Source organism: Arvicola amphibius, chromosome 7 (genome assembly GCF_903992535.2).
Source record: "Arvicola amphibius chromosome 7, mArvAmp1.2, whole genome shotgun sequence".
NCBI lineage: Eukaryota > Metazoa > Chordata > Mammalia > Rodentia > Cricetidae > Arvicola > Arvicola amphibius.
This window is the reverse complement of record NC_052053.1, coordinates 13,177,479-13,197,754: the sequence shown is the minus strand read 5'-3', so window position 1 is coordinate 13,197,754 and position 20,276 is coordinate 13,177,479. Positions and strand designations below refer to the sequence as shown.

The following is a 20,276-nucleotide window of genomic DNA, read 5'->3' as shown; positions in this document are numbered from 1 at the left end:
GCGGCCACACTTACCTGACAGTTTTCTTCCATCCCAGAAGGGCGCCTCGCCGAGCAAGAGCTGCGGCCGGAGCCAGCCTCTCGTGCCGAGAGCGTGCTGGCCGCAGGCGGAGCTGCTGGCGGTGCCACCAGAGCCACTAGCGAGCCCGAGCTCCCGCAGACAGCCTCACGCGCACGCGCACTCCCCTTCGGCGGCAGCAACGCCTGTGGGCTTGGGTAGCGCGGCAACTCCAGTGGGCGGAGCTGCGAGGTGCTCTCCTGGCCACGTGACCGGAGCCAACATGGCGGCGCCCATCGGCGTCCACCTGTTCGTCCGTGGAGGTAAGCGATCGGCATACGACCGCTCCAGGGCTCCACGCCCAGAGATAAAACCGCGTGTGGACGCTGCACGCACGTGCGTGCTTTCAGTCAGACCCCCACACACGATACACACTGGCACGCTGCAGAAACACAGATACACGTTTGTCCACTCCTTTCCTGGATCATGTCGCTAAGTGATTAGTCCTTGAAATTTGCGGGTCGTTGTCTAAAGTTTTCTTACCCCAATTTACTTGTGTGATTAGTGTTACAGACATACATACCGGCGACGTCTGTGAAAATGCGCTTTTGTATTAGCATGTCTTCTCTTTGAGGAACTTGTAAAATGTGATTACTCTCATGATGACTTAAGAGAACTTATGATGCCCAAGTCATTCCAAACAGGTACGATTGCGGTGAATCATTGTTGAGTTGGTTCAAGGACGAGGAAAACGTAGCACCAACGACTTAAGGGACTACTTAAGTGCCAGGCAGATAGGAACGGTTTTAGGAGGTACATATTTTCATAGTGATACCCAGCGCTTATTATATGCCTTCCGAGCCACCTCACCAGCTCAGGTTAACTTAATACAGTCTTGTGTGAAATCAGATATACTGACATCTTTGTGTGTTTATGTGTATCTAAGGATACACAAAAAGGTTGACTTTGACATGGAACGGTACCCTCAAAATATAATTGTTTGGAAAAATCAAGTTGTAGGACAATTAGTTTATGTTTAAAATTACATGTATTTGTCTGTTTATTGTGTAAGTGTGTGCTCAAGCAAGTGACAAGTTGTGTATATGAAGGTCTTAGGAGAACTTCGGGGAGTTCTCTTTCCATCGTCTGGGTTTTAGAGGTTGAGCTCAGGTCATCAGGTTTAGTGGTAAGTGCCTTTACCAGCGAGCCATCTCACCTGTCCAGTTTAGCTTAAAACAACTCCTTCTTGTGAAGTCAGATACCTGTATTTGTGTGCATCTAAGTTTATAATACATACAGGGAATGGCATACCTTCAGTTTCGTGAAATAAAACACTCAGCTTTTATGAAATTCTTATCTTCTCCGAAGCATTCAAAAATTGTGAAAATATGCAGTGTCTAACATTTAAATTTTAGAGATTTGGGCAAGGGTGAGTCAATCATATGTACACAGAGCATCACTTGAATAATCTTTTACACTTAAAACAACTTGTTATTGTGAAGAATAGATTTTCTTTCTTTTTTTAAAAGCCTTTCAAATGTTCTTAATGTGAGAAGTTTCAATCACACAGAAGACAGAGAACAAAGCAGCAGACTCTGCGTATGCATCATCTACCTGCAGGCCACACATTTCGAGACACCTGTTCTCCTCCTCCCCAGCCACATTGCCTTCCCCAACTGTATTATTTTAAACTATGTCCTGGGTATATATCACTTCATTTATAGATTCTTTTCATTGTGTATCTCTCAAGAATAAGCCTAGGGGCTGGGAGTGTAGCTCAGTGGCAAAACTCTTGGTTAATACCCATGAGGCCCAGGTTTGGGGTTCCAACTCCAGCCCCACAAGAGGAAATAAAAGTCAAAAAAAGATAGAAAATCCCACTCCACCTCATATATATTGTACTTATTTCTAGAATTGCCATTTAGCTATTTAAGACAGTCTCTTATAGTCCAAGGTGTCCTTGAACTCCTGATCCTCCTGCCTCTACCTCCTGTATGCTGAGATTAGAGGTGTGAACCACAGTACTGGGCATTTCCCCCTCTGTTTCTCTGTTCAGATTTCCCAGCCCTTCACTTATTAGTAGACGTTTCTAACAGCTGTCCTAACAAGTGTCTTCTGCAGATGGCCCTGAATTTTTGGTCTTCCTGCCTTCTCCAAAGAATTGAGATTACATACATGTGCCACCACACCCAGTAAACATAACAACTTAAAAAAAGATTTAGTTTTTATTTATTTATGTGCATGTGTGTGTTCCTGCATGAATTTACATGTACCACATATGTGCAGGTACCTGAGGAGGCCAGAGGGAGTCAGATCCCCTGGAACTGGAGTTAGAGGCAGTTGTGAGTCACAAGATATGCGTTATAGCAACCCAACTGGCAAGATCTTCTGCAAGAGCAGTAAGTGTTCTTAGCTACTGAGCCATCTCTCCAGCCCATAACAACAATTTTAAACACTTGAAATCTGGGTTACTCATAGTCTGTTTTATTTTATTTATTTATTTTTATTCCAGACAGGGTTTCCCTGTGTAACAGTCCTAGCTGTCCTGGAACTAGCTCTTGTAGATCAGACTGTCCTTGAACTCACAGGGATTCACCTGCCTCTGCCTCCCAAGTGCTGCTGGGATTAAAGGCGTGTGCCACCACCGCTTGGCCTTTTATTATTATTTACATTTTCATGCTTCATATCTCATGTAATATTTTAAAAATTTATTTATTTTTATTTTATATGCATTGGTATTTTGCCATGGGTGTTGGGTCCCCTGGAACTGGAGTTACAGAAAGTTGTGAGCTGCCATCTGAGTGCTGGGAATTGAACTCAGACGAGCTCTTAACCACTGAGTCATCCTCCATCTCCCTCATGTGATGTTTAATTTAATTGTGTGTGTCTCACAATGGATATCTATTTTTTCTTGGCTTTTTGAGACAGGATTTCTCTGTATAACAGCCCTAGTTATACTGGAACTCACTATGCAGACCAGGCTGGCTTCGAACTCACAGCAATCTGACTGCCTCTGTTTCCTGAGTGCTGGAATTAAAGGCATGCACCACCATGCCCAGCCACAATGGATATCTTTTAGAGATGTAAACAATTTTCTTTACAGTATGTTGAGTATTAGGCAGTAGTTTGATTCTGCCAGGTGTTACTCTTTGTTAGAACAAATCTTTTTGGGTTTTGCCCTTATTCCTCGGGGAAATACAAAGAGCCTTACTCCAAAGTAGAGTTCAGTAAAGGCCAGGTAGTATCTTAGGCATTTATGAGCAATTACTATCTGTTACAACTTCTCAACTCTGCCAGGTGCAAGTGAGCATAGCTATGTTCCAATAAAACTTTATTTACAAAGACAGGCAGCCAGTTAGATGGAATTGGTCCACTCTTACTCTGTTAGCAGCAGTGATTCTTAACTCCTAAGCCATAGACTTTCTGGGGTCTCAGCTGAAGGCTGTTGGGGTTGGGGAGGCTTTGTGAGGTTTCCTCAGGGAAGTGCGTGGTTGGCTCTGGGACTTAAGCTGGGCACTGCAAACTCTGGAATTGGTTCAGCTCTCAGTCAGCAGCAGCTTAGTCTTAATAACCTTGTGGAGTGCCATGCCTCTTTTCCAGCTGCTTTTGAACCAAAACCTCTATTCTCTGACTTAGCCAAGCCTCAGATGGTTCATGGCTTCACTTCCCAGTGCCACATTTGGGAAGGTTTTGCAGAGCAGAACTGGGTGGTGATTAATTAGTTTTCTTTTAAGGCTCACTGTCCTCTGCATTACTTCACTGTGTAGTTCCAACAACTGGTTGGTCCACATGTTTGCCTGGTTGCTTAATACAGAGGAATTCTTACAGCGGTGATGCTGCCATTAATAGAAGAAGGTTTGTTTTGGTTTTAGACAGGATCTCGTGTATTCTAGACTAATGGAGAACTCACTATAGTTTATTGGGCTTACACTTCCGTAGCTTTGTTCCTTTTTTTTTTTTTTTTTGGTTTTTCGAGACAGGGTTTCTCTGCAGCTTTAGAGCCTCTCCTGGAACTAGCTCTTGTAGACCAGGCTGGCCTCGAACTCACAGAGATCCGCCTGCCTCTGCCTCCCGAGTGCTGGGATTAAAGGCGTGCGCCACCACCGCCCGGCAGCTTTGTTCATCATTAAAGGAAGTCAGGACAGGAATTCAAACAGGGCAGAATCCCGGAGGCAGGAGCTGAATGAGAGGCCATAGAGGGGTGTTGCTTACTTGCTTGCTCCTCATGGCTTGCTCAGCCTGCTTTCTTATAGAACCCTGGACCATCAGCCCTGGGGTGTCCCCACCCTCAATGGCCCAAGCTCCAAACAATCACTAATTAAGAAGATGCCCTACAGTTTTGCTTGTAGATTGATCTTATGGTGACATTTTCTTAACTGAGGCCCTGCCTCTCAGATGAGGTAGCATGTATCAAATTGACATAAAACTAGCCAGCACAGTCGCTTCCAGCACAAATTGTGTTGCTGGGTGTCAAGCTGACATCACACCTTTACCAGGTTTCCAGGACTGAGCTAGAAGGCAAAGCTTGTTCACAGAGAAGAATCCATTGTGAAAAGCAAGGCATCAGTTTTAACACTGAGCAGATTATAAGTAGTTTGCAGACTGTCTGGACTCACCAGCCCCTCAATAATGTCATTAAGATTGTGACTCTAAACAACATCCACCAAGCTGTAGGATTCCAGGGGTTACTGATACCAGTAAGGGGTGGTATCTACTGCCTACTGAACATTTTCACTTAATATACACCTCAAAATCAACATGTCAAAAATATATATAAATTATTATATAAAATTATATATATATGTGTGTGTGTGTTCTCTTTTAAAAAGTCAATATGTTTATGTTTACATACCCGAGACTGGATTTGTAGTAGATACTCTTCCCCGCCATTCTCACCTTAGTTGTTAATAAATTTTGTTTGTGTTATTTTGTTTCTCAAGCGGGGTCTTGCTTTGTAGCCCATACAGTCCTCCTGAGTGCTGAGATTATATCTTTGTGCCGCCATGCTCAGCCTAACTGATAGCAATTAAAAAAAAAAGCCCAGCGTATTTGACATACAGTTCACTATATAAAGTATACAGTGTAGCTTTTTACAAATTTTGTGTTTATGTGTGATTTACATGTACATGGATATGTGTGGGGTGTGCTGTGTGTGAGCCTGTGGAGGCCAGAGGTTCACAATGAGAGTCATTCCTTTATTACTGTCCACCTTTTTCTTTAAGACAGGGTCCCTTACCGGGCTGTGTTGGCACACACCACCCAGCACTTGGGAGGCAGAGGCAGGTGCATCTCTGTGAGTTCGAGGCCAGCCTCGCCTACAAGAGCTAGTTCCAGGACAGCTAGGACAGTTACAAAAGAGACCCTGTCGTAAAACAAAAAAGATAGGGTTTCACTATGTGTAGACCTGGCTGGCCTGGACTTCTCTATATAGACCAGGCTGGCCTAGCACTCAGGGAGTTGTTTGCTTCTGCTTTCCAAGTGCTAAAACTGAAGGTGTTAGCCACCACACCTGGTTCCACCTTCCTGTTTTGAGAAGGGGTCTCTCACTGCTTCTGTTTGCCACTCCCACCTTCTGCCAGTGCCCTGGGATTACAGGCACACACCCTAGAGCTCAGCTTTTTTACTTGGGTGTAGGATCAAGTGCACATCCTCATGTTTGGATAACTAGACCTTTACCTGCTGAACCAACTCCCCAGCCCCAGTGTGATTTCTTATCAACCTTCAATCACCTTCATTTCTTTCTTTTTTTTTCTTCTTCAGTGTTTAGTCTCTCAAGAAATCCACTTAATAAACTCATTGGGCCCAGCGGTAGTGGCGCACGCCTTTAATTCCAGCACTCAGAAGGAAGGCAGAGGCAAGTGAATCTCTGAGTTCAAGGCCAGCCTTGGTCTACAAGGCGAGTTCCCGGACAGCCAGGGCTACACAGAGAAATCCTGTCTAATTAACAATAACGTCGAAAACAAACAAATGATAAATAAATGAAAAGATACATCCAGAAACCAAACTTTTTTTTTAATCTCGCTTCCACTGTTACGACCTGATTTTAACCAGTATCAGTTCTTCCTTGGATTAATGCAGTTGTTCTGGCCTCTGTGTCTCTGTCCTTCCTTGCCCTCTGTATTCTATTGTGAACATCAGCAGACTGACTGATCTTATGAAAATGTAAATCAGATCATGTCATTCTTTTGCTAAAAACCCCCAGAGTAAAAGTCAAACCCTTGCAAGGCCTCAGAAGGCCCTGCACTGCACTGTACAGCGTAGTTCCTTGTCAGGCTGATCGCCTGGCACCCGTCTCCAGCGGAATGCAAGAGCTGCGAGGATTCCTGTTTCTTTTGTTCTCCCAATGTATGTCAAGCACCTCAAATAATGTCTGACATATAAAATTCAGTGAAGAATGTTCTTGAATGACTGAATGGAAAGTGACTAGTTAATTATGCTACGATAAAGTTATTAATAATGAATCAAATAATGTGTTGAGATACATGAGGCAGGAGCTATTAGAAATAAAAGGAAAAATTGATGAAAACCACAGTCACGCTGGGGATTGAGAGTTGACAAGTAGATACAATAAGGTTATTGAAGTTCAGAATGTATAATTAGTAATTTTGACTTAATTAAATTTGATGCTTTGGATTTAATATTACCTTTATCTTTATTTTTACAAATATGTGTAAAGCAACAACCAAAAAAAATCCCAGGTACTTATGAAATAGGATAAAACTTGATAACTCATGCCAATATAAGCCTTAATAGTTCTAAAAGCAACAACACCAAAAATTTTAAGCTATATTTTCTGACCATAAAGTATTACTGCACAAGTTAAAGAGAAAAGGGGAAAGGTTTGGTCTACATGTTGTGGAAACACAAAAGGAGCCTAGGTACTGGAGATGCCGGTAATGGTGTCCTGAACTTGAAATGTATGGTTCTTGTCCTCACAAGAACTCAGTCCTTGAGGGACTCAGACATGTCAGTCAGTTGCTGCAGCGGAGAAGCCTGATGCCGAGACACCCTAACTGGCACAGTGGACCATTCGGTAGAGATTGGAGAGTGAGCATTGCTGTGCCGGCTAGCCTGGAGCTGAGGTTGCCAGTACAAAGAAAGCTTTGTCAGGGCAGGAGGAGAGACGGAGAGCTTCTTGCCTAAAACCCTAGAATTGCTGCTGGATTAACATGCCAGGCAGGTTGAGGAAGCGCTCAGAAGCAGCCAAAGCAGAGTTGGGTGGGGGGTTGAGGACCACCTGGGTGGGATGCCAGGATGAGCCTAGCTGAGCTGAGGCATGCATATGAGATATAGGGAAGACAGGCTGACTCCTGTTCTCTGAGGGAGTCAGGAAATGATACAAGGAATAGATAACACAGAAAACTGAGGAGACCCTTGTCTTCATTGATTTACATTTCATTGTTTTAAAGTTTACAGGTGAAATGAGGTGGAGGATTGGGAGGTACTGTAAGAAACTGGCAACCAATAAGGAGGAGGATTGCCTAACAGAACTGAGACTCACTGAAATGACAGTGACCTCAGTGGCCCATCTGTTGATCCTGTGTGATGTCACCTTGTACGTCTGAGTACCGAGGGGGAAGGGCTGGGTGTGGTGCTGTACACCGTGTGCAGATCTCTGTGAGTTCAAGGCCAGCCAGGCTAAGTGTCTGTGGGATGCTGGGCAGGGATGAGGTGGAGGGCTAGATAGAACGGGGATTTTCCAGGTGGGTACTGGAGAAAGAACAGGAAAGAGGAGGCATGAGTTTGGCAAGGGGAAGGGGGTAGGGAGCTGGAGTTGTTACTTCATCAGATGCAAGAATTGAACTAGGTCCTGATGGAAGATTAGGGCAATCAGCAGTTTAGGGAGAAGGGCATTCCAAAGGCGTTAAGGCAGCGTGGTGGAAACACACTTCCAGGACACAGAAGCACTCAGGACGTGTTTAGGATAGAGGATTTGTGTAATGGATTCATGGGTGATGAAGACAGGTCAGGATCTGGTCATGGGAAACTCTGATGGCCAACTCAGGTGTCATCAGCTAGGCAGCAGTGAGCAGGGAGACAGGGAAATGAGAGGGTGTCTCCATTTTAATCTACTGTTCAAGAACTCAGAATGTACTGAGAAGGCCTTTGCAGTCCGCTCAACAGCAGTGCAGAATCAGAGAGGAATGGTGCATAGTCACGGGGAGATGGATACAAACAGAGCCCCAAGAGCAGCTGGGTTTGTGGGAAGATGGGTACAAAAGGAGCCCCGAGAGCAGCAGAGTCTGGTGGCTTCCTGAAAAGGCCCAGGAGAGGAGCCACCAGAGCAGCCAAGAAGCGGTTGACAGATATGATGGAGAGCTGAGTCCAGAAGAGATTCAGGAGGAAGTTGGGCTAACTACTAAAAGTGAATGAATTTGCCCATGAAGAGGTAGACAAAGATGTGGTGCAAATTTTTAGACAGGAAAGAAACTAAAAAAAAGAAAGAAAAAGAGGAATGACTGATAGTCATTGCAGAGAACTGGAGGGGGGAAGTTTTTGTTTGGTTGGTTTTTTTTTTGTTGTTGTTGTTGTTTGTCAAAAGATGGAGACTTCCTTTTGTTAAAAATAGAATTTTCTAGAGATGTCATTGATAACCATCACCATTCACATATTTAGAGAGTATAATGCAGTGGTTTTTAAACATGTTCACCAAATTGTACAACAATCACTAAGACCAATTATATTTTCATCCCAAGAATCTTTTATCATAGCCGTTGGTCCTCAGCCTGCCTGTCCTCTGTAGCCTCAAAACCACTAGCCTTCTGTTCTGTTTTAGAGCCTCGTATGTGGTCCTGACTGACCCCAGACTCGCTCAATATGTAGCTAAAGATGACCTAGCACTTCTAGTCTTCCTGTGCCCACCTCCCAAAGGCTGGGATTACAAGTGTGAGTTACCATGCCTGCTTTGTGTGATGCTAAGGATCAAGTCCAGGGCTTTGTGTATGCTAGGACAGCAGTTTACCAACTGAGCACATCCCTGGTCTTTGGACATGTCGTGTACATGGGATTACGTAATATGCAGTCTTGTGTGATTGGCCTCTTACACTTAGCATGATGTTTTCAGGCATTTGGAAGAACTTTTTATTGAATTATACATATTTCTATATATAGGATATGTTTATTAGAATATGTAGAGAGATTATGTTTTGTTTATCCCTTTAACTGCTGATGGACATTTGTGTTGTTTCTGCTTTTGACAATGACGAATAATGATGCTTGGGATATTGGTGTATATGATTTATGCATGTGGTTTTTGTGGGCATAAGTGTGTTTTGTTTATTAAGACAGGCTCTCACTGTTGAACCCAGGCTGGTCTTGAACTTGTGATTCTCTTGTTTTGGTCTCTTGAGAGCTAGATTACAGGTATGCCCCACCAGCACTGGCACTCTCTCTTTCTGTGAGTGTGTGTGTGTGTTCACTTGTATTTGTGCGTCTGTGTGTGTGGCCACGCGGAGGCCAGAGGTAGATGTTGGCTGTCTTCCCCAGCTGTTCTTCACTTTAGTTCTTGAGACGGGGTCTCTCACTGAACTTGGTGCTGACCAGTATGGCTAGGAAGAACAGCTGATACGCTCCAGGGATCTGCCCAACTCCGCATGTCCAGCACTAACATTGCAAATGTAACACTACGCCCAGCTTTTGATGGAGGCGCTGGGGAACCGAACTCCGGTCCTCACACTTGTGCAGCGAGCTGTCTTTCCAGCCCTTGCATTAATTAATTAATTAATTATGTGTGTGGATGTTTTGCTGGCCTATATATCTGTGTACCACATGTATTCAATGCCCATGGAGCCCAAAAGAGGGCATCAAGTCATCTGGGAGTGGGTTTACAGTTGTGAGCTGCCATGTGGGTCCTCTGGAAGCAGCCAGTGCTCTTAACTGCTGAGTCATGGCTCCAGCCCTTGCTTTGTTGTTGAAACAGAGAATGCATAGAAGTGGGAAGGAAAGGAAATGGTAAGGAGGCAGGGTCACTGGAGGTCTCAGGATCAGGAGGCCTCCTAGGAAGAAGAGAAGCCCTGAAAGAGGTGAGAAAGAGCTAAGGAAAGTCCTCGGAAGTGGGGAGGGAGCCTCTGCCTCTGAGACAGCGAAGGACGAGTGAAAGCACTGTAATTTCTGATTGTAAAAGTATGAAAGCTATGGATGTGTGTTGCCCAGTGGTAGAGCATTTACCTAATATGTATGAGGTTATGGATTTGATCCCTAATACCACACACGAAATAGGCAGGCTTTAAACAATAGCTAAAAGTGTGGGTTCTCAAATCCTCAGCTTCCTGCCTGTGCTAGTTATGTATTGGGGTGCATTAGTTCACCTCTGTGAGTTATTTGTAAAACGGTGGCGAAAGCTCACTGCCTTACTGGGGTACCGGAAGTGTTTAAAGAGGTCATGCCTGGGTTAGCTAGGATGTAACTCAGTTAGAAGAGTACTCACCTACCATGAAGTTCTGGCCTCCACCCCAGCATCAGGGACACTGGGTGCTGGATTGACCAAGCCTGAGGTCTTAGCACTCTGTTCTTACTTGGCTACATAGCCAAGTTGGAGGTCAGCCTGGGCTACATGAGGCCCTGTATTTAAAAGGAAAATAGGGCTGGATAGATGACTCCATGGTTAAGGGTACTGGCTGTTATTCCAGAGGTCCTGAGTTCAATTCCCAGCACTCATGTGGCAGCTTACAACTGTCTGGAGCATCTTTCCTGACAGGTGGGCGGCTCCTCACCCCAGCAAGTGCTCACTGCTTGTGCAAACTTTGAAGGGGCCTGGGAACCTGCAACCTTGAGAGCTTCCTGAGCCTCAGGCCTTTTCAGTTAGGATGAAAGCCTTAGGGAGCTTTTCAGTTAGGATGCTGTTCTTCAGGAGGCATTTCTAAAACTGCCTTTGTCCTTATGGAAACCACTGATAGAGACTATGGTCTTTAGACATTTCTCCTGTGGAGCTGGGAATGGTGGTTCTCATCCAGTCCCAGCACTCGGGAGGCAGAGTCAGAAGCAGGCAAATCTCTGAGTGTGGAGTTGTGGCTAGCCTGATCTACAGTGAGTTCTAGAATGGCCAGGACTATGTAGAGACCCCTGTCTCATTTAAAAAAAAAAAAAAAAAAAAAAAAAAACAACCCACGTAGAGTCTATGTAACAAGCTCAGTTCTCAGTTCAGCCTGTGATCTCTGCCTTTGGGGCCTCGCATGTCCGCCTGTATCATAGGTAAGATTATGATTTTCCTGTAATATGAAACAGAACTAAATGAGGGTGAAGGGACACCTGGCCAGACTCGCTGCCAGCCGGCTGACACTGTGCAGGGCTGACCCGTCCCAGAATGGCTGCCTCAAGAAACAGCTCCGTCACCCTCGGTCATTTCCCCCCACTTCGTGCTCTGTGCCTAGCAGCTGTTCAGGGGATTACAGAGGGCAATGCGGGGCACCGCAAACGGAAAAATAGTGAGGGCCACAGCAGGAGAAAGCTTCGTGGGCCCACGGAACACTGGGAGGCAATGCAGACAGCTTTCACCGTGGGGGTTATCTGTTAACTAGGCTAGAGGAAGAGGAAGAAGGTCTCAAGTGCTTGTCACCAGTTAGTTTGGCCAAGCCTTCCCGCTAAGGAGGAGACAGTGTGCTAATGAAGAGTTGCATCTGAGGAGGAAGGCTCATGGTTAGTGCTTGATGGTAGCTTCTTTTGTAAGGGCCAGATTAATTTTCTAATGCTGTTTTCTACTTTAATGTTATTGCTTTAATCATTAGAATACCACTCTGTTCCTTCAGGCAATAGGAAGCTATTGAAGATTTAATGAGATTCATATTGCTTCAATGTTGATGACTTCCTGTGTGTATATTAATCACTCCTGACCTTGATCTTAAATTCCTTCCCAGTGCAGATCCTCATCAAGCAGACCTACTAGATTCCCCCGCGCTCGCCAAATACCTGGGTCATTTCCAAAAGCTCATAAAAGAATTCATTAGAAGGTTCTGTATGTCACAATTTTCAGTACCTGGTCAGATTTGCCTCTCAGTTCTTACCGTGTCTGCGAATCCAGAAAACTTAGGAGTAAAATCTGTAAGGGTGAGATTCAGTCTTCTCTGAAACTGTCTTGTTCTGTGCAGCAGACCTTGAACGTGACCTAATTATTGTCTAGGTCAGTCTGTCCAACTGGCAACTCTCAGAGCATATCCAGGCCACCCCTGTGTGGGCACTCCGGCTGTTGAGCAGCAGGACTGGGCTTCTGGCAGAGGCTTCCCTGGCCCCATCCTTTAGTTCAGGCCCACCCCCTCCCGCCACGGAGGCCTGGGAACCCTGGGTTGGCCACCTGGTCTCCGCATGTCCTGCATTTATGCATCTGCCCCAATTGTTTCCTTGGGCCACCTTAACAGATTTCCTAAGCAACGGTTCAAATTAGGACCCAGGTCAGGAGGTAGAGAATGTGAAAGAAAAGGAGACACGTCTCAAGAGTCTGAGAAGAAAGTGCAGGAAGGCAGGCAGCAAGGGCCCCATTAGGCAGAGAGGAAGAATTAACGTGGTAGGCCTGGAGGGTGAGGAGGCAATTCTGAGAGACAGGATGAGAGTAGGAAGGAGTGGGTGAAGAGGGGAAGGAGCTAGCATGTGGCCGGTCCTCTCGGATATGAGGAGCAGAAGAGACATGTTTGCCTGTGAGAGAGGCCACATGTGCGAAAGGGGGAAGCGGCCATTCACCTCGAGGCTGACCGCGGGATGGAGGCGTAGCCATGGAGCAGGATGTCCTGACTTGTAAATGTATTTACAGCAAGGACGAGAGTGGATCTCAGTAGCAAAGTGCTTATCTAGTGTACATGATGCCATAGGGCCAATCCGCAGCTCCATTAAAATAAAAATACAGACAAACCACAAAGAACAGATCGTATTACAGTGAGATTATTTTAGGATGCCCCAAAGGATTCATATTTGCTGAGTAGGTTCTGTTTGGTTTTGTGTGGTGGGAAAATTGAACCCAGGGTCTCATGTATGCAAAGCAAGCACGCTCCCAAGCAAGCTACATCCTCAGTCCCAGGTTGAATATTTTAAACATGACATGCCCCAACTGTGATGCTGGAAAGTATTGCTCTTGGTGACTTTTGGTGCTTGCCACTTACTTTTAAAAATTAGGGTATTGTGGGTTGAAGACCTGGCTCAACGGTTAAGAGCACTGGCTGCTCTTCCAGAGGATCCATACTCAATTCCCGGCACCCACATGGTGGCTCACAGGTGTTTGTAACTCCAGTTCCAGGTGATCTGATACCCTTTACTGGCCTCCATGGGCTCTGCATACATGTGGTGCACAAACACATTCTGAGTCTGATCTCTGAGTCTGAGGCCCACCTGGTCCTCAGAGTGAGTTCCAGGACAGCCAGGGCTACACAAAGAAACCCTGTCTTTAAACAAAAAAAAGGTCAAAGGGTAATGTCTCACTCCCTTTGTATCATATGAGGTCTGGGGACCTCTATGTTTTAAACTCTTCTATCTGCCTGTCATTTTCATGTCACTTTCTTCTATGTGTGGAATTCTGGTGGCACCAGTCGGCTCCTGAGAATTCACACCTCGCTGTACCACAGAGACTCCGCTCCATTTCCTTGGTCCTCTGAGTCATTTCCCAGCTGTCATGAGCTCTTCAGCTCCTGATCTTTCCCTTAACCTCTTGTCTCCTCTCCTGTCTTCTGATCTTGGGGGCTCCTGCCTTAATCTGTAAGGGAGGCAGGGCTGGGGTGTGGCTCAGTGGTAGAGCACTTGCCTAGTTTATGTCTGGGTTCATTCCCCAGCACCATGAAGGTAAATAATTAAATACATTAGCAGTGAAAGCAGATATGTGTTTGAGCCACCATCTCTTTGCCGTCTGAAATGAGTTTTGCTGCATCTCGGGCAGAGGTGTTGTTCTTGGGGACCTTCTGTCTTCTTCACTTTTCTCTGGTTTTATCATTGCTTTTGTGGGGTAACCTTGATCTAATTTGCCGTCTTTTTACTGTACCCAGTGACAGATGTCCAGTAGTTCTCAGGGCTGTAACTGCTTCTGAGGTAGGAACTGCAACTCCTCAAGTCACCCTGCAGCTCCCTCACCTGTTAAATCATGGGCAAAGGAACATCGTTAGTCCCTGATGACTGTTAACCCGTAGACCATACTTAGGTGATCTTTACTCATCTGTTCCCTTAATCTACTTCATACCTGGTTGTTTTATTTGTAAGAGATTTCTAACTTCTCAAACATTATATGCAGTGATAAAATAGTCACATTCCTTGTTCCGAGGGAGTTGCATCTAGAGGAAGGTTCAGAAGGTTCGGAGTAGGAAGACAACGGCAGTGATAACAGCGCATGTGTTAAGGGCTCTTCAGTCAGGCACTCACAGCGAATGTGGGTCCCAGAGAGAGGCCACCTACTGAGGTCTTAAAGGATCAGAGGAGGTGACAATTTAGAAGACCTAAAGGTTGAAGAACAAGGTTATTGAAGTTAGAGGAACAATGTACCAAAATCCTAAAGTGGTGAGAACGTGTACACCGAAGGCCTGGGGCAAAGGTCAGGTCTTAAGGGAGGAAGCCCAAGAGGTCTTCAGGGTTAGTCCATGACCGTCATGGCAGCAAGCTTGGCGGTGGCACACATGCAGGCAGGGTGCTAGGGCAGAAGCTGAGAGCTTATGGGTTGAGACATCAACCACAAGGCAGAGAGAGGGAGGGGGAGGGAGGGAGGAATGAAGGGAGTGCTGGCTGGGAATGACGTGGACTGTTGAAACCTCAGAGCTCACTTCCGAGACAAACCTCCAACAAGACCATACCTCCTAATCCTTCCCAAACAGTTCCATGAACTGCAGACCAAACATTCCATTATATCAGTAGCCTATGGGGGCCATTCTAATTCAGAGTACCGCAGGTCCCAACATCCCATTTAAGCACACAACTTCAATATAACCAAACATCTTTCCACTTCTTATAGATTCTACTACTTCCCAGTAGCACCACAGGCTGATAACTATTCCTTCAACACATGGGCATACGAGCAACATTTCCAAACCACAGTGTACTATGGAGAAAATAGACTAGCAGAGGAGGCTTTCTTTATTTGTCAGTATTTAGTAATGTGTCACTAGAGAGCTAGGTGTCTTAGTTACTTTCCTATTGCTGTGACCAAAAGCGACTTGAGAAGGAAAGGGTTTATTTCATTTTACAGCCTACAGTATCATCCAAGGGAGTCAGGGCAGGAACATAGAGGCAGGAACTGACACAGGGACCATGCATGGGTGGGTGCTGCTTTCTGGCTTACTCCTCATGACTTGTTCAACCTGCTTTCTTTCTTCCCCCCTCCTCTGAGACAGGGTTTTACTATATAGCCCTGGCTGTCCTGGAACTCACTTTGTAGACCAGTCTGGCCTTGAACCCACAGAGATCTACCTGCCTCTGCCTCCTGTGTGCTGAGATTAAAGGCATACGCCACTGTAACATGAGGGCCTGCTTGTTGGGGTTTCTGTCCTGCCCAGTTCCCACAGCCAGTAAGCCCCAAAGAAATTCACACAAGGGTATCTATTAATGATAAACTGAATGGCCCATTAGCTTAGGCTTCATATTAGCTCTTATAACTTATATTAATCCATTATTCTTATCTATGTTAGCCACACGGCTCAGTACCTTTTTCAGTGGGGCAGGTCACATTCTGCTTCTTTAGTGTCTGGACAGGACTGGGGAGGAATGGGCTTCCTTCTTCCCAGAATTCTCCTGTTCTCATTGACCTGCCTCTACTTCCTGTCTGGTTGTCCCACCTATACTTCCTGCCTGGCTACTGGCCAATCAATGTTTATTTAAAACATAATTGATAGAATACAGAATTGTCCCACACCATGCCACAACTGCCTGGCTCAGCCTGCTTGCTTGCACCACCCAGAACTACCTGCACAGCGGTGGCACCACAATGGGCTGGGCCTACCCACATCAATTACCAGCAAGAAAATCTACCACAGACTTGCCTACAGGCCAAACTTAGAGACATTTTCTCAATTAAGATTCTCTCTTCCCAGATATATCTCTAACTTGTGTTGAGTTGACATAAAATTAGCCACCATACCAGACTTTGTGGTAGAGGACTATAATCCCAGTTTCTTAGAGGCTAAGGTGAAAGGATCACAGGTTCAAGTCCTGCCTGGGCTACAGTGTAAGTTCAAGACTAGGATAAGCAATTTAGTACAAACCTTTTTTCCACTGGGACTGACCAGTGCCTGAGTGCCCGCAGCATGCATAGTCCCCAGTGTCTCAGCAAACGCAACACAAACCGCCAGAGAGAATTATTTCATTTGAGCTGTTTAAATAAATCATTTTAAATGGCAGAAATTAGCCTATACTCAATCAGAAGAGAACTTGAGATTTGCAAAATTGAGGTCTGGTTGCCTTTTGTAAAATTGACAACAAATGGCTTTCCCGTTTTGTCGGTAGGAAAGTAATAATTTAGTGGCTCTGAGAATTGCTTCCAGGGAGTCAAAAAATTATGTTGATATAAATGTATACACACACACATATGAAGCCACAAACTATGAAAATATATTTTGTTCTTGTCTGCAAGACTGAATTGATCTGCTGCTTAAAAACAACAGGGCAGGCAAGATGACTCAGTGGGTAAGAGAGCTTGCCTCGCAGGCCTGATAACCTGAGTTCAGTTCCCACAGCCCTTGGTGGGAGGAGAGAGCTGATCCTTGGAAGTTGTCCTCTGACCTGCACAGATGTACCGTGGTGCATGCCTGCCCACATCCACATACATGTATCATACATACGTCTATACACAAATAATACCATATGAAAATTTTATAAATTAACAACAACAGGGGTCTGGGGATGTAACTTGGCTGGTAGAGTGTTTGCCTAGCCTTGCACAAAACTCTGGGTGCAACCCCCAACATCACACAAACCAGCTGTGGCGGTGCTTGCTGGTAATGCGGGTGTTTGGGAGGTGGAGGCAAGCAAATCAGAAATTCAAGGTCATTTGTAGCTATGCAGAAGTCTGAAGTGTAACCGGGGTTCTGTGAGACTCTGCCTCAAGCCTCAACAACATAAACCTTTACTCCAGAACTCACCTCCACTCCCCCTTTGAACTTTTTTGCTCGTTTGCGTGTTCATGTGTAGTTAAGAAGTACACGAATCCCCACAGAATTTGTAGCAGGGTCTCTTGGAATTGAATGAGACACGAAACTGTGGGGTGCTTAAAGAAAAGCAGTTTGGTTCGGGGGTGGAGGGATCACTTTTCCATCTTTACTCTCAAACAACTTAATCAAAAGATTTAATGTTTCATTGTAAACAATCTTAAAAGTCAAAATTGATGTCACCTGCAGAGCAAGCCAGAGAGCCTTGAGTATTGTTCCGCACAGCGGTTGAAATCATTTTTTCAGAGTCCCACCATAATGAAAGACTTTGCTTGTACTTCTTAAAAACTAGAACTGAGTGCTAATTCCGATGACTGTCGGTTCCTGTGGGGTGTTTACACAAAGGTACTTTTAAATGAAGAGTCATTTTTAGAGCAATTATAGAAGCAGCTAGACAGGGAAGAGGCAGCTCGGGGGCCCGAGGGTAGGGGTTAAGGTTTATTGACAGGACAGGGTCAGGCTGTTGCTCCCGCAACATTGCCCCCATGTACCTGCCCTCCGGATACACCCAAGACCTCCCTGGCCTCAGCTCCTGCCACAGGCCCAAGTGTCCAGAGTGTGGGGAGGAAGGGAGAAAGGGAGGGCAGGCCAGCTGACATATCTTAGTTCCATATTGAAATCCAAGTGGGAAAATATTTGTGTCTATTTTTCTGGCCCAGATGTTGTGTTAGGTTAAGAAGAAGCCTTAAAAACACACAAAGCATTGTCTGTTCTTCCCACTTTGTAGCTCGCAATTATTGCATCCCGAAGAAAGAAATTGCCTGCCTGAGTCGTCCTTTAATTTCATTTTTTAGTTTTGAGTTACAGGTCCCTGGCAAGCTCCGTGACCACTACTGTTACCTGGTGGCGCCTATATTTCATCAAATTTAGACCCGCAGACTCCCTGGACCCCGGCCCAGCTGAACTGTTGTGACTGATAAACATGATCCCACCCTGCCCCCATGCACACTCCTGCTTTTCCCTTTAAGGGAATCCAAGACTCGGAGTCACAGGATCCCCAAGGGAGCCAAAGAAAAATGTGTTCCGGCATTCACATTTGCTCTGTGGTTTTCTCCCGGCTTCTCTGCTTGCCCAGAGGCTGCTGAACATCCCAGCAGTGCCCCCACTTCGTCAGGGTTGGTAATTACGGGAGGGAACATTTTTGTTTTGTTTTGTTTTTAATAAAAACAAGCAGAGGCATCTATCAGTGCGCACAGCAAAGGCAGAATTTGTTTGACATCTTCTGATTGCTGCTTATAGAAAGAGTGACAGCAGATATTAAACAAATAAGAGAAAAGATGGCGTTCACTGGTAGTTTTCAGATAGCCTAAGAATATCCCGGATAATCTTCCTGCTTTGCTTGCATGCCAGAGAAATAATAGTCATTAATTTCTGAAACCTGGATTGTGTTACATTTGAAGTCATGAAAATCCAGATATTAAGCAAATATATGGTTTTTAGCTGTGTAATCGACTAGGGCTTTTCCTTGCATAGAGTATATTTCAAACACTTTTTTTTTAAGATTGCAGGGTGAATATTACCAGCCAATGTAATTAAACATAATTGCATTTCCTATGTGAATTATTTTTAGTCTCTTTTAAATGCATTCATGATTATTTTCCTCTATACTAACTATTCTTGTAGGTTTCGCCTTTGATAAAAGGTTACAGGGGAAAAAATGTCTACTTGCTTGGAACCAGTCAGAAGTCATTTCAGTTTAACTCAGAAGTTTTGAAATGAAAACTTGGTACCCAGTCAAGAGGGAAAGCAGGGCCTGGAGGTTTTGTTTCCGTGTTGTGTAGATGTGATCTGAGAAAAAGCGCGAACCTCTCCCTGCCCTGAGTTATCCCCCTGGGGAAATGTCACCATCGTTCCAGGCCCTGCCTTCACCCATGGACGTGGCAGCATCCGAGCACCTCTTCTATGGGTGCTGTGTGAGGTGGTGTTTGCTGGGATGCAGCGACCCTGGGAGGAGCTGGTATCTCTGTAGGTGTTTGGACACATCCGAAGTCCGCAGATGGTGCACCGAGGGTTTGTGCACGCACGTGCTGTGAAGACTGTTCCTCCCACCGCCCAGCCCTGATCTGTAAGTGCTCAGTGAAGTCTTACAGACAGGTCAAGGGTGTGGGTGCTGAGACGTGGCAAGCTGCTCCGGAGCCTTCCTGTTACTTTGAAATGCACTCTGAAAGAAAAGGAAAAGAAGAGCTGGGTGTGGTTGCGATTACACCTGTAATCCTAGCTCTCGGGAAACAGGAGGGTCAAGAGTTCAAGGACAGAGCAACTGAAAAGATGGGTTGATGCTGGGGTGTTTAGAAATGCCCCAAAGGTCAAGTACAGTGAAATATAATAGAGCCCAGGAAGTAAATGTGGGTGCTCACTGTAAAATTCCCCCAGTCTACGGATGGTTGACATTTTCTGTAATAAAACGTTGGTGCAGAAGCTGTGGCAGAGCACCTGCCTGGCAGACATAAAGCCCCAAGTGCCATCCACAGCACGTGGCTGCGCTCACAAGGACCTGTGTGTCTCTGCTTTAATCACCCTTAATTCAATTATGAACACTTGGGTTAATACTAAAAAAGGGAAGACATGAATGTAGCAAGAAAAGACACCCACCTCCTCCATTCCCTGGCTACCTGCTGAGACCATCGCCAGTGGTGGATGCCAAGGACGTCTTACAAATAAGAGGAATTCTGAGAAACCAAAGCTGCAAAGCCCAGCCAGTGACCCCTCTGGTCAGAGAAAAGTTGTCCTGTAAACCCTCACCGTGGCAGAAGGTGGTGGCTTCTGATACCAGTCTTCACCAACGGCGAGCAGGTGACTCCCTTCTATATTCCTATACTAAGGTCCTATCAAATGAAAAGTGACTCTCAGTTTTCAGCCAGACCCAGAGATTTGGCCATAAACACCTCCACTTTTATCAGAATGCCAAGCTATCTTTTATACTCCAATACAACTCGTTTTAAGATATGCTGGACCCACAAACACTTGTGTGTGTGTGTGTGTGTGTGTGTGTGTGTGTTGAAGCATTCAAAGGGTAAGTTTGGTTCTGGAAGAATTTGAAGCAAACTTTTGAAAGCTAACGATCATGTATCCCTTCTCCATAAATAATGTGTGCATTCAGTGTTAGTTGTGTCATATCTGTAAATATTTTAGTAGGCACCTCTAATATATTAGAGTATAAGTACTTTAAAATATATACTG

General features: G+C 45.3%; 1 protein-coding gene across 2 annotated transcripts in view; it reads left to right on the top strand.

The window, feature by feature from the left end:
- Positions 1–202: 202 nt before the first annotated feature.
- The window catches only part of Metap1d (methionyl aminopeptidase type 1D, mitochondrial), a 68,394-nt gene continuing 48,320 nt past the window's right edge, over positions 203–20,276 (top strand). For both annotated transcript variants that reach the window (XM_038337756.1, XM_038337757.1), the window contains exon 1: positions 203–320. In XM_038337756.1, the coding sequence (XP_038193684.1) occupies positions 281–320 (40 nt within the window). In that variant the 5' untranslated portion in view covers positions 203–280. The remainder of the gene's footprint in view (positions 321–20,276) is intronic.